Source organism: Cololabis saira, chromosome 19 (assembly GCF_033807715.1).
Source record: "Cololabis saira isolate AMF1-May2022 chromosome 19, fColSai1.1, whole genome shotgun sequence".
In the NCBI taxonomy this organism is placed as follows: domain Eukaryota; kingdom Metazoa; phylum Chordata; class Actinopteri; order Beloniformes; family Belonidae; genus Cololabis; species Cololabis saira.
The window spans coordinates 32,318,598-32,333,596 of record NC_084605.1 but is presented as its reverse complement, the minus strand read 5'-3'; the positions used below and the strand labels follow the sequence as shown (position 1 = coordinate 32,333,596).

General features: G+C 41.5%; 1 protein-coding gene across 1 annotated transcript; it reads right to left on the bottom strand.

Annotated features, from left to right (window-relative positions):
• Positions 1–11,344: 11,344 nt before the first annotated feature.
• LOC133418889 (zinc finger protein 503-like) lies at positions 11,345–13,880 on the bottom strand. Its single transcript, XM_061707769.1, has 2 exons — positions 13,417–13,880; positions 11,345–12,916 (listed from the first exon to the last, which is right to left on the bottom strand). The coding sequence occupies exons 1-2, from the start codon at positions 13,672–13,674 to the stop codon at positions 11,498–11,500; spliced, it is 1,677 nt and encodes a 558-aa protein (XP_061563753.1). The 5' UTR covers positions 13,675–13,880; the 3' UTR covers positions 11,345–11,497.
• Between the last annotated feature and the right edge of the window lie 1,119 nt (positions 13,881–14,999).

The following is a 14,999-nucleotide window of genomic DNA, read 5'->3' as shown; positions in this document are numbered from 1 at the left end:
TGTAGATGTTCACATTTTAAATTTTAACATAATGTCTGATCAGTGTGTTTACTGTCCTTTGGCTGAAACTTTCACTTCAAATCCAAACATTACTACCATGTGTAATAAACCAACAGCTGGAGAGAGTAGCTTTTCACATTTGAAAGTGTCCTTAGGAAAGACAGTGAACCCCCACATTGCCCCCATGCTGTGTTCTAATGGTTTATGATTGAAAATGAAAGAAATCTATGAGATTAAAATCTACTATTTAAATGTGGCCCATATTGGAATAAAGAATGAGTGAAAAATGTCCAAGCAACTACAAACAAATGTCAAAAACTGCTTTTATTTAGATTCTTTCCTGACTTTCTGAAGTGTTTTGCCAAAGGACAAGCTTACATCTCAAGGATGACACTACACCGAGGGACTTTTAGAAGTCCCAGCTGTTACGTTGCAAGTCAAACACCAGTGGTCTGTTTCCTCTCAGCATTGGTAGATATACATTTGTGTATTTAGTAATGAAGATTTGAAGGTTCTCAACAGTGTCTGGAGATTTTCTCACAAGGCCTTCTCTGAAATGCTGAAGCATATTGAGTATCTTGCACAACACTAGTCCTAGCACCTGAAGACATGGTTCTGCGGGGAGTTACTGCTGTCACAATAAATCAGTAATGGACAGGATACAGTATAATCATACCAGTGTCTCATTTCACTCAGTCTCAGCTGAACACTTCAGCTGAAGCTGCACTGCACTTTGCACCGCATTACACCAACTGGCATGTGCACAATTGATGGCGGTTGGAGAGGAATAATCCATAGGAGATAAAGTACAAAGAGCTCTTAATGGATTATTTTGCAATGCTGCACATTGTATCTCAACATCTAGCTCGTGAGTTACAACCAAGGTATTAAATTAACGTGACAAGGTTTGAAAAACAAAGTACTCTCCCCAACTGTAAGAGAGCCTATACTTTCAAATCAAAGTAAATTGAGATCTATGATCAGTCTGACTGGAGACCTTAGTTGTGCTTTTATCCAAACTTCATAAAGGTGAATCATAATGTCGAATTCTCACAAGTTACCCAAACATTGTGTAGTTTTCTCATTTCCAACACTGTTTAATCTGTATCTGGAGTATTCGCTGTCGCTTCATGTTGCAAGCACTCCTTTCACTCTGGCAGTTCATTGTCTTTTGATGGGCCATAAAAGGCTTGCTTTGATGGATGATAACTCGGGGCATCTCTCTTTGTTGTGGGATGTGACGACTGAGTGCATGTGAGATGTGAGGAGAAGATGCAGTGTGAATGGGAGATGTCATTGATGTCTCGCACTGACATTGAGGCCTTAAGCGTGAGCTTTGATCTCTGTGAATGACTGCAAAGCAAACACAAATAAAAGATTCCAGCATTTTACAGTTTCCAGAGAGAAAGTTTACTGTTTTTATTTCTTCTCCAGAGGTTTCTCTATGATGTGTAACACATTTTTAGAAACAGTATGACCTGATAAGGCCTTTGTAAGTAGAGAAGGATCTGGCCTCGGTCTGTATGCAATCTATGATTTATCAAGAAAAAAGAAGATGGCTTATATTATCCCCTTCTAGTCCAGTCTAATAAATACCGTGTGCCTCGGACCCCCTGCTGACCTCACCACATCTGCTTTGGCCCTTGATACTTAATATATTTGCTGTGAGAACAAGGCAGGTGTTTTCAGCTGGAGAACATGAAAACCAGATTACGCCTCCAGCTCATGCAATTGAATAACATGAGTTGCAACCTGCTTTTCTCATATAATAAAACCCACAAATAACGGTATGGCATGAAGGGCAGGTGGGAATATTTCATAAATGTGCTTTGATGGTGTCAAGAAGATCAAAACTGGCTGCAGCTTGCATAAGGAATCCATTGTGAAGTGAAGGAGTTCGGAGATAAATGTATCGTATATAGATCATGGTTATGAAAGAAAAGTCCCACTTTTCACCAGAAACTGCCATCTAGAATATTGCAGCCATTTGTTCCTGCAGTGCAGCTTTTCATGCCCACGTGAGGCTCTGTGAGGTATGTGTTTGAAGTGCATTTCACCACCTGAGCATAATGTGCTTTGTGGCCTTTACATTATGGATTACAACTGGAACACTTTAAAGGTGTAATTATGAGCAAACATTTACTAGAAAATGTTTACAGCTATAAGGGATACCCTGATAAATTACAGCAATTAGATAATTCCTGAAAGAATCCCCAGGGGGTTGGCATTGGATTGAAGTAATTAGAAGATAACTGATAAATAAGTGTTATTATATGAGATATGCTGATTACAGTGGCATGGCGGTTAGAAAGAACTCGCTTGAGAAAATATTTAGATCATTATCGGGTAAGTTTTGTAATATGCGAAAAAAAGCGTTACATTGGTCATGTTGGATTATTTATTTTAACCATTCATGGATGTTCTCATTGGTCAGATTATTAGTGCTCTAGTACTGAGCTATTCACTGATTTAATTGTTCAAATATTCATTTATTGAGCCAAACTGTTGCCTGTCTTGGTTATGTTTTAGGTTTGTCACTGAAAAACAAGAATATGGAACTTTACTCTGCAGCATTATTAGGGCCCGAGCACCTTCAGTGCGAAGGCCCTATTGTATCTGTAGGAATTTTTTTTCTTTCTTTCTTTCTTTCTTTCTTTCTTTCTTTCTTTCTTTCTTTCTTTCTTTCTTTCTTTCTTTCTTTCTTTCTTTCTTTCTTTCTTTCTTTCTTTCTTTCTTTCTTTCTTTCTTTCTTTTTTCTTTCTTCTGACAAAAGGAGGGCCTTTTTGCCCCCCTAAACGTGCCCAAAAAGTCACCAAATTTTGCAAGCAAGACCGGCCTGGCAATAAATTTGATATTTTATGGTTTGCATTAATGGGCGTGGCGAAATGGCTCAACAGCGCCCCCCGGAAAACTTTGTGCCTCAAGCCCCACAATACGGTTTGACGTACATGCACGAAAATCGGTACACACCTGTATCATGTCGCAACTTAAAGAAAAGTCTCTTGGGGTCATGCCCGAAACCAAACAGGATGTCGGCCATTTTGAATTAATCATGTCATTTTGGCGAAATTTATGCCATTCCTTCGGCAGTTAATACGGCCCGAACCGTAACGTGCCCCCAGGTGTGTTATATCTCAAAATGTGCGTCTCCATCCTGCGACTACACGCATTACTTTTCTCTTTCAAAAGTGTTACCGTGGCGACGCTAGATGCCAAAAAGCGCGCCCACCCTTCATCTGATTGGTCCATATTTGATAGTTCCCCAAAAGGCACCAAATTTTACATGCAAGCCAGGCCTGGCAATGAATTTGATATTTCATGGTTTGCATTAATGGGCGTGGCCTAACGGGTCAACAGCGCCCTCTAGAATACTTTTCTCTGCCATAACATTTGAATGGTTTGACATAAAGAGTCGTGGGTGGTGTCATCGGACTCGGTATTGAGTCCTTGACCATAATTGGTGAAAATTAGCCCCGCCCCTTCTTCTGATTGGTTGTCCCTATTTTCTGCTATAACTTTTGAATGGTTTAACATAGGAAGTCGTGGGTGGTGTCATTTCTGATATGCTTATGGGGGGCGGTGGCCATGAGTGCGAGGGCCCGTTCATCGCTGCTTGCAGCTTTAATTCTTTGTTTTATTGACGGACATCTGATGCTCAGATATCATATTACTTAACTTTTATGAACTAAAGTAATCTTTTCATTTTTTCATGTACTCCCCCTGACTTCTGCCATTTCCTGAAAACTTGGAACACCCACCCCATTTTTACAGTTTGCCGTTGACGATATTGATGCACTGATGCAATAAAACATATTTTTTTCCCCAATTAATCTTTAACTTTTAATATTTGGGGGTTTTCTTGCGGTTTATAAATCCTAAAGCCACTATGAATGCCTGTAGATTTTGCACTCCCATTCACCTGGGCGGATGTAACGCAGACTGAAACCACATTTCAGTTCTCCTGTCAGCTGAAAATGAATAATGCTCTGCAGATCACAGCCTGGGGATGAAGCTGTATCTGAAGCAGCACTTGAAGGAAATCAAAAGCCCAGGATACCTTATATTGACCCCCTGTCATTTCCTTCAACAATGTAAATGTTTTGTTTTTTTTCCAACGTTCAGACTCTTGTGTCTTTTACTTTCATAAAGGCTCAGCTTTATGTTATAAACAGCAATCCTCAGCCAGCTGGCTTTCATTTCCTGTGACTTCAAGATGGTTGGAAATGTATAAAAAAAAAAAGACTCGTTTGAACCGGGGGCTAATGTAGTCAGGATGGAATCTGTCACTCAGTCTATTGCATGCTGATGACTAAGGGCAATTTCAGCTGTAAGCAGTCCATGATTTATGGACACCGAGTGAACTCTTGTAAGCAAAAGCCAGCGAGGAGTTCAGAGCAGCAACCGGCCCCATTTTTGGCCGTGGCGTGCCTGCATTTTCTTTCCATCCATGCCAAAGTGTTTCACACAGCAATTAGCTCTGTCCTCATTTTGGTCTGCAGTCCCACAGGGTTAGCAAAGTCATTTATCATCCTCAGGGCCTGCAGCTCTGCAGCTCGGTCTCAGGTAGTTTTTGGAAACAGTCGCTGGCCTGGCTCGTTTCACTTCGCTAAATGAGAAGGCGATACAGTAGTTTTGAAGTTCTGCCATCAATTCCTCTTTCTCATGCTTTGCTTTTTCTCTACAGTTGTGAAGGCTAAAGGGCAATGTCATTTCGCATGGCTCATTTGTCATATCCTAACTACAGATTGCGGTGACAACATGGCCCCTTCCTGGTTGTAACTGTAAACTACTGAGAGAATAATTCAAAAGTTAAAGATTTGGACTTTCATTTTTTTTTTCCTTTAGAATATTAAGGACATAATGTATGCTTATGAAACTTTTTTAAAAGAAGACTTGACATTTAGCAATTTTGGATGCGACTGTGTTAAGCGAGATTAAAGAACCCCCTCCCGCCGCTGATCCACGACTCAAGTTCTGTTGAAACGCGTTGGCTCTGCTGCAAATACTTATAGTGCTGCCAAATGCCTACAGGGTGTCATTAATACACATATTTGTGCAGCCAGAGCCATAAACATATGCTGGATGCATTTTCACGTTCTTAATTGAGACATCTTCACTGGCAACCGGGAAAATAATTGACAACAGTATGTGCATTTTTCAACTTTTCCTACTTTGGAAAGATCTTGCCAACTGATTCTAAATTCATCATTTACCGAATCAATATGTTGTGTTTTTATTATCACAACCGTCTTTATCCGTCAGAATTAAATCAAAGCCTTTGGTTTTCTCCTCTTTAAGTGGAGTCACACTGCAGTGCAGGCCCAGAGGTAACGGGCAGTATCAGAAGGGACTAATTGTCAAGGTTATGACTCGGTGGATGATTGATGTGCGGCCAGGCTGTTTTTGTCAGCCTGTCAGGTGGCTGGAATGTTTAATGTTCTCATTATTGGTTGCTCGGTTGTGTATATTTCTCTGTCAGCACCGCTGAGCCATCTGAACTGCCAGAGCACTTCAAAAGCCTGCAGGTCATCCTTCTTCCTCCTGACGCCCTGAATGTTCAGCCTCAGCTGAGTGCTGGTGATTTGTTATGACTTGAGAGCCAGCTGACAGACAAGTCTCCTATAAAAAAAAAACATGCACCCTATTCCCTTTTGTCGTGCGGTGAAAGCATCAATGCTCCTGTAATTGAAGTGGGGAGGGAGTCTGCCACAGGATGCTAGCACCTGACAGTTGTATCATCTTCTTAATTTGCAGACAGGATGACATGAAGTCTTTTTTTTCCCCCTTCTTTTACCTCAGTGTGGATTTAGGTTCTGATGCCACGGACTCCTACAGGTTGTCGAACATCACAGGAGAAAGAAAAAAAGAAGACCTGAGCGGAATCACTATATCAAGACACATCTTTATATTCATCATTAGTCCAGGGCCCAGTTTATGTCATATGATGGCAGAGAGCATGACGGAGGGAATGCTAATGGCTGTAAAGTCAGTCATGCGGGGAAAAGGGAGAGGTGAGATGCTGAAGACGGGTGGAAGAAAAACAGAATCCAAATCTCAATTCTTTTCCCAGGCCCTTCACAAGATTGATTGTTTTTTGCTGATCTAATTTTGGATCATACAAAAGCAAACCATTTGTCTAAAAGAAAAATGATGTGCTACATAGTGCAGATGGAATTTTTTTTTTTTTTCTTTTGAAAGCTGGAAAAGATTAAAGAGAAACTCGGCTCCTCAGTCCTAATTACGAGCTGTAGATTACTCTGTCGATTTTACCAGATGGCAGGCTCGATTCTGCAGAACTTCCTGTATATTAATGAACGGCACTCTGTTATATTTGACTTAGGTAAGTAAAATGTCCATCACCTGTAATGGCCTACCAGCTGGCATTGTACATATTGCATCACTTTGGGTCCACTTGGCATGTTTCATATGCTGTGTTGAAGAAACAGTTTTCACTCTCATAGTGTATCGGCGTGCTGCTATATATATATATATATATATATATATATATATATATATATATATATATATATATATATATATATATATATATATATATATACATATATATATATATATATATATATATATATATATATATATATATATATATATATATATATATATATATATATATATATATATATATATACCGTATTTTCTGGACTATAAGCCGCTACTTTTTTCATAGGTTTTGAACCGTGCAGCTTATACAAAGGTGCGGCTATTCTGTGGATTTTTCTTCCACCGCTAGGGGGAGTGCTAACCGGAATTAGAATCAAAACTAAGACAAAATAAATGCAAAGAAGAATATGCTACTTCTTCTTTAGCAGATAGAAGTAGGTAGAAGCAGATTTCAAACAGATAAATAGATAAATAAATACCGGTTATTTTCTCTTGGTTCTGTCCCGTTTTAATCAGCAAAGTTGCTGCCGTGTTAAAAGACACTTTTAGGAAAGGATCTATTTAGGTACAAACATGTACATCATTTACAGTTCAAAATCATTCTCTACATGTAGTAAATATCTAATCTAACAACAGAAATATCTGCGGCTTGCATATCTTTTTTTTTTTAAATAGAGCGGATGCAGCTTATATGCAGGTGCGGCTTGTCTATCTTTTTTTCATTATTTTTTAAAAAATAGAGCGGATGTGGCTTATATACAGGTGCGGCTTATAGTCCAGAAAATACAGTATATATATGTATTTCTTAAAATTCAAGGCAATAATTCACCACTAAAGTTATGCAAAAAAGGACACAGGTTTGATTGTATGGGATTAAGTCAGCCTGTCAATGTGGCTCCGTACACAGGAATCGTACAAGAGTATGGTAACCAGTGTAATTATAAAAAGCAGGGGAATATTTGGCTGGGGTGTTTGCACTTTATTTGCAAGTTGTGTCTGATGTGTATATAGCTCATATAGGCTTGGTTTATTGTTAATGTGCACTAAAATCCATTCTTTTCTCTTCTGCTGACTCCTGAAATGAACTGTATTTGTTCAGGTCTCCTCTCATCGGCTTCCTGCTCGGCGTGTTTGAGACCAGTTTACTGAAGAAACTGATTGTCTTTGTCTCAGCATGTCGGTTTGAAGGGGTTGCCAAAAACTCACAGGCAACGAACACATGTTTGCCAGCCCAAGCACCCCAGAAAACGCTCTCGATGAATATGCCAAGCCTAATTTTAAACCAATAGCGGGGGGAACTTTGGCTGTGTTTCTCAGCTAGAGAGCACGAACAGCGAGGAAGCACAATGCCAGTGTGTCATACATTTAAACATGGTTAAATTAAAGGCTGTTTACTGTTCACAGAGGCCATTCATCTTACTCAACGCTGGTCTGCTTCTTGCAAATTTGTCAGTAAGAGCTTCCACATGCCAAGACAAGGAGAGGGAAAAAATTGGGGTTATCAGAGGCAGGTTTTTATAGTGCGTTTCTTCAGTCAGCCTGTAGTTAATTAGCCACCTCCACACAATAAGGCCATAAGTCATTAATCACCCGCGCCGCAGCAGGAGTCACATCACTGCGAGCAAGACGTTTGAGACAAAAAGTTTGCTCCCTATGACAGACTTCAAAATGGCCCCTGTCAGTGGCGTGTAAATTATAGGGCATGTTGAGTGCCGAAAGACAAGGGCCCACTGTTTAACTCATTCTTGCTCCGTCTTTTGTGTGTTGACAGACTCAGAAAAGAAAATTCCTTTTCTTCCGCTTTCCATTTGGTGGCTTATAACTCAAAAAGAAGCACTTTAATGTGGAAATATAGATTATACACACACACACACACACGCACGCACGCACGCACGCACGCACGCACGCACGCACGCACGCACGCACGCACGCACGCACGCACGCACGCACACACACACACACAAAGTTCATTAAGATAATCTCAGTGTACCCAGATAATTTTCTTCATTTTATGGTGCTGCACTAATAGAAGAAGACAAGCTCCAAAGGTCAACAGCAGAGTGAAACCCATGCTTTAACATAGCATTCCTACCATTTACTTTGCCTGTCAAAGGGAGGAAATGATGGAGCGACGATAAATATGGGGCTTGTTTGGAGAAGCAAAAGCCTTTCTCCAGCAAAAATAAACCACCATGTTTCTCTGGATGATGGAAGACACACTTTTCAGCTGACTGAACATGCAAAAGGTCATCTTTTTTTTTCCCTTTTCCCCTTTTGTGTCTATAAACAGACATCTGCTTGCTTTTCCAGAGAACATAAGCACCGAGGATGGTTTATTCAAAGCAGCAAATGTTTGTGTAACTATGGGAAATCCCTTGATTGGATCATTAATAATGCTGACAAAAAGGGTGTTAAAGTCATTACGTGACTGCAACATTTCTGACAACTGTTTGAAAGCTGCTTGATGGATGTATTTCATGCATGTGAAGCACACAGTTTTCATACATGACCTTGAGCGTTTTTGAGGAGGAACATTAGTTCAGCGTAGCAGAGATCATGTCCGTGGCCTTCAACCATAACAGGCCATGGACAGTGTAACACATGGCACGCAGCTGTGCGGAGGTGACTGTTTTTAACACAAACATGTGTCTGTGGTGGTGCTGATCTGTTTCTCCTCACTCGGACGGCTGTTAGTCTTGCTCACGCTGCACTTCAAAGACAAGCAGGTGAGGCCGCCCCTGTGATTCAACGTGGAGTCACCGAGCCAGATGGAGTGTCATCAGACATCATTGTACATTCAGACATGTGGGAAACATAACTAATGTCACGAGGAAAGTGATGGATAGACTTTATCATGTACATGAGGCACGCAGAGCCTTTTAATGTAATAAACAGAACTTCTTAACTTTAGAGAGACCTCAGCACTTAATTATAACTTCTCTATTTAGAATATACCAATATTAACAATGAATACACAATATATTAATCTTCCTCTAAAGCTTAACACATGTTTTCCATACTTATTAACGTGCAGCATACAAAACGTCTGGATCTATTTTATATATATTATATAATGTGTGTAGAAATATCTTATTTACCAATCATCCGTGGTCAAAGAAATGCATTAATAAGCATGTCTCCCCACTAGAGCTATAGTTGCAGCATGTACAGCCTTTTATGTAATGTTTTTAACCTTTTCAGTTTGGTTTGTGTTATTGAGTGATTTATTTATATGAGAGATTTTCTTTCATTGTAAGAACACTGTTGATCTTCAATCATCCAGGACACGGAAGGTGAAACATTTTCAAGATCTAAGAAGTTCAGTTGATTCAAGCCTTTGAGAAATAGAGTTTATAATCTGCATTTTCAAAAAAAACAAAACAAAAACCATGTACTTTGAGGACTTACATTTTCTGTGCATGTTACGTGTCTGCACAGGATGTGCACATTCAAAGTAAATGGTATCATAAAACTGAATGTACTGAATAATTTATTGGCTGGTTAATTTGCTTCTACGTGTTAATTTATGGTATCTATACTGCAATGTCACACTTTAAGTAAACACTGAGTAATGTCTCTTCAGATCACAGTCCAATTTGTTCACATCATATTAATATTGTGATTGCAAATGAAAAGAGATGCCTCACATGTGACCTGGCTTCATGGCTGTCTGAGTGTAGTGCTGAATTGTAGGTTGGCGGCTTTATTACCGTCTTTCATGGAGTTGTGTTTAAGCTTCATCTACATGAATGATGGGTGGACTGGATGAATATGACGTCTGACCATGATTGAGAGTTTATTGCTTGAGAACAGTAGGATTTACTGAGGAAGGATAATGGCACCGTTGGCTTGATTTAGTTGATTTGTTTTAAGGAACTGATTAAATAGTAAAGCCTGTCTTTGTTACTGCCCAGTGCTTCATGGCTTCATTAGAGCAATCATAGACGCCGTGGATGGGTCCCATATCTGCGTCATCACAGATTTTTGTTGTCTTTGCAGATGAATCGATTATATGCTTGACTGAGAGGATTCTGTGTGTTTTCATGATCTAAGGAAGATTTTATGTCAGTACAAATACACTTTGTGCTCTACAGCAACAAGGCTTGTAAGTCATTTAAGCATCGTGTCAGCGTAATTTAATAATAGTGACGATGAAAGATCCAGTCATGGGAATGGAAGCTGTGCGCACATATGGTATTTGTTATGCTACATATAAAAACATGTAAAAGTTGCTTTTAAATCTTAAGGTCCTTTCAAAAAGTCTGCCGACAATCTTTATGACAACTTCAAAATATGATATCACAGGAATGAATATGTTTTTTTCCCATTCAAATTATAGTAACCTATTTTAAATGCCTCCCACAACCCCATGGCACTAACAAACTCACATTTTTAATATTGAAAACAAAAATTGTAATGAATTATTGCTTAAACCTGAATTGACCTAATTGATTTATGTGTATAAATAACCATTATTATTATCAGTATTGTTGTTATTTTTATTATTATTATTATTATTATTATTATTATTATTATTATTATTATTATTATTATTATTATTATTATCATTATTAGTTGTTGTAGGTACCCTTTAAATGAAATGGGAAAAAGCCTGCAGTTGCAGAGCTGTGAAGGTTTAGGTAAAGAAAAGTGGCTTCATGAAACGTTTTGCACCCTACAAAATAAATCAATGCCAGCTCTGAAGAGGCTCTGATTTTCCACTTCCATCATACTGTCAACAGCAGCAGTCTGAGTGCAGCAGAATAAAAAAAAAAGAAATACTTTTACTCTGGAGTCAGAGAAATCGTCGATTCAGGATGTGGGAAAAAAATAAATAAAAATCCATCATTATGTCCCATTAAAATCCGTTCAAACATACCGTTGTGACACACCAGGTAAACAGCTGTTGTGTAAAAATAATGCACATTGAGGCATTTGAATGTTATGTTATAATCATTTTTTATTTTTCGTCACGCTTGAAGCTATCGCAAATAAATACAGTGATCCTCGCATGGATCCAGTCCCTGCATCATGAAATACGATATAAAACTCATTGGGTCTAAATCTCCTTTATAAACGTATAATTCTGTGTGTCTTATTGGTATCCTAAGGCCGAGGCTGTGGTCAGTCTTTGTCCGTACAGGGCGTAAGGGGAGTAGTAGGGCCCGGTGGCCGCGGGCACCGGCACGGCCCCGGGGGCGGGCAGCGGGCTCTTAGAGTACGGGTGGTAGCGGCTGCTGAGTCCGAGCGGGTGATGGGGGCCCCTGAGGGCCAGCGAGCCGGGGCTGCCCGGGCTGCCGTTATGTGGAAGGTGCATGTGACAAGCCATGGCGGCGGCGGCGGCCGCGTTCGCCAGAGACGTGGAGCCCGGGTAACCCGATATTAACTTCTCCGTGCCGGCGAAGGCCGTGTGAGTCCGCAAGTGGCCGAGCAGCTCCTCGGAGGAGGAGAAGCGCTTATCGCAAGGTCCGTTCGCAGACACCCAGTTGCACACGTGCGGCAGGGGGTCGTTAGGCAACATAAACCCGTAAGGATATAAGGGGTGTCCGCTGAAAGCCGGGGCCGAGGAGTGCACGCCGTGCAGCGGGTGCGCCTGGTACATGAGCGGGTATCCGGACTTGAGCGCAGAGTCGTGCGCGCATTGGTTTGCGCTCGCCGCGCCGGACAGGTGGCTCGTGCAGTGGTAGCTCAGGCAGTACGGGTCTCGACACAGACTGGCGGTCATTAGAGACGGCGGGGACGCTCCGGCCAAGGGGCTCGTCCCTGCTTTACTGCAGCCCAGCGAGCTGGCGAACTGCGCGCTCAGGAGCTGGCTGCTGGATTTGGTGGGGTCAAGGCTCATTCCGTGTGGGAGAAACGACTGCGGGTAACCCGCATAGGCGCCCGCTAAACTTCCAGGATAGGAAATACCAGGGGATGGCAAGGGGAAAACTGTATGACCGGGCTTGTAGGGGGAGACGGGGGCCACCAGTCCAGAGCAGAGAACAGAGGAGGAGGAGGATGAGGTCACAGATGGAGAGTCTGATGTGCCGGTCTTTGATCCAGATGTGCTTTCTTGATGGTTGCCATCAGAGATAATTCCATTTATCCTTTGGCTTCCACTGTTTTCTGTCGTGCTACTTTTATTGCTTTCTGAGTCCTTCTTTTCCTCCTTGTCCCCCGCTTTGCCGTCGGACGGCAGCGGGGAGACGGAGGTGCAGGAGTTGGGGCTGCCTGTCCTGGGGGTGAACGGCGGGCAGGTGGCGCTAGGCACTCGGAAACTGCTTTTATCTCCACTGTGGCCGCTGCTGCTGCTGCTCGAGTCCTTCTTCTCTGACGACTTCGAGTAAGGTTTGAAGCTGGATTTGTCCTCGGCTCCGATGTCGCTCATCTTCAGCGGGCCACTTTTGGTCTCCTTGTCACTAGATCCATTAGAGGTCACGGAGGACAACTTGGAGGAGGACGGCGGGTCCGGTTTGCCGATCTGGGAGCATGTTTGGGCCAAAAGAGCCAGCGGACTCTTCTTGGCATCCAGCTGTGAAATAATACAGCAGAAAATTAACAAAAAATCGTAAAACTCTTATACACCTTGCACGAAATGTTATGTTAAGTTTGCCGATATGACCTGTTCCGCGTATTTTACGTATTGCTCATAAACTTAATCGGGATGAAACAACAACTCAACATAAGCACCAACACTGGGCAGCTTTACAAGGCACAAGATAAACGATTTACAATTACATCACTTGTTATTAAATTCAAAATATGGGCGTAGATTTTATGGGAATGGGGTTTAAATCTGTAAAGTATGTCCAAATTAGACTTCTCAGTATACTATTTTTACGCAAATGAAGAAAAGATCATCTAAATTTAACTCTGAGATCAGGTCCAGAAATGACATTAGCTTGATCATTTTTGACATTTCATTCAGTATATCTCCGGTGTTCAGAGTAAACACGTTGTCGCTTTGAAATCAAGCCTCTTAATGGCCGTGCATGTGCGCAAACGTCTCCACAGAATCGCTGCGTCGCTTACCTCGATGGGACTGACAGGAGTGGACGGTAAAGGCTGAAGGTACTCCGGGTGTAAAATGTGTCCTGCCCGTGCCGTGAGCATTTTCAAAATCTTTATGGGAAGACGACTAGCTTGGCGATAAGGATCTGAGGGAGAGACGGAGTTGAAAACAGATAGTTGGCTGATCTTCGCTGCACCCTTCTCCCCCGAAGAGGAGCCTCTCTCCCACACCGAATTCGTGCTATTTCTCAGGACAGAGACCGTGGGCGATGTGATCATGACCCAAGTCTCGTAAAAATGGTTGAAAAAGACATGTGTGGGGGGAAAAGAGAGACAAAAAAAAACAAAACTGTTGAAGCTTTTTTCCCGGAAAACGATATAGTATCCTCAAAACAGACTGAGAAAGCAGAATCCGTGCGTTTCACATCCGCGCTGCTTCTTCCCCAGCGTCGCTCTGACTGTCTGACTGTGTGGCTGCGGGTCCGAGGGAGAGCTCGGTTTACTCTGGTCGCGTTAGGAGGGATCACTCCGCCTCCTCTCGAGCGGCATCAGAATCACACTACAGATCACTGGCTCTGCAACCTCCCAATCAAAAGGAGATCGCAATGTGATGGAGGGTGGAAGCAATGTGACGCTTTGTCCTCACATTGGTGTCTGTTTCATTTTTCACCCACGCAGAGCACTTTTAATTTTGAGGCGTTATACGAGTCTTTGCGTAATTGGCACTTGGGCGCATGCGTCCTGCGTGTTTGCGCGTGTAGTTGTTTTTTTAGGCTGTCTGGACCCGAATGACCGGCGGTTTAAGATGACCCAAACACAAGGTACATATTATCAACGTCATTTGTCACAGTTTTATCGGGTCATTATTATATTAAAATGTTAACTATGGCTGAAGCATTAACCATTTAGACTTCTTTCAACTTTGAGTGGTTTTTGTGTTTACTTCTTTTCAATGCAAAACAAGTTCAAGCGGATTTCCCCACTCAAAGGATTCAGTATTGCATAGTGAATAACTAAAAAAAAAAAAAAAAAAAAAAAAAAAAAGGAATGAAATATAACAAAGGGTGTGCCATCCAACGCGCATCTCTATCCATTGCCGCGTTTTAATCGTGATTCTGCAACTTTCTCCCCCGATTCACAGCTGGCGTCCAGGACAGGGAACTGACAGATGACGGGCTGTCTGTCAACTGCCTGTACATTTTTTTTTTTGTTTCTTTCCTCATCTCAGTCATATTCAGGTCAAGGCAACATGAGAGAAGAAGTGATGTTTCTCTCCCCGCACACATCCATCACAGTTAAGGCCTGTTTTAAACCTGCCGGGTCTTTTAAAACTCAAAACAGCGATTTCTTTAATTGGAGACAAGATCTGAGGGATTTTTATACAGAGCTTTGACATTTTAAGTATTTTATTGCTTTTTCTTCTGATACACAAACTACGCAAAAATGTCTTTCTCTTTCAAAGAGCGCTTATAAATCCCTGTTACGACCGCTACTAATCATTAAAGCTTGCGCATTATTTCCCATCGAAATACTCACTTATCTTATTACTCAATAGCTTACAAATGTCTTGCTGATGTGGCGAAAGTTAAACATATGCAAGTGTT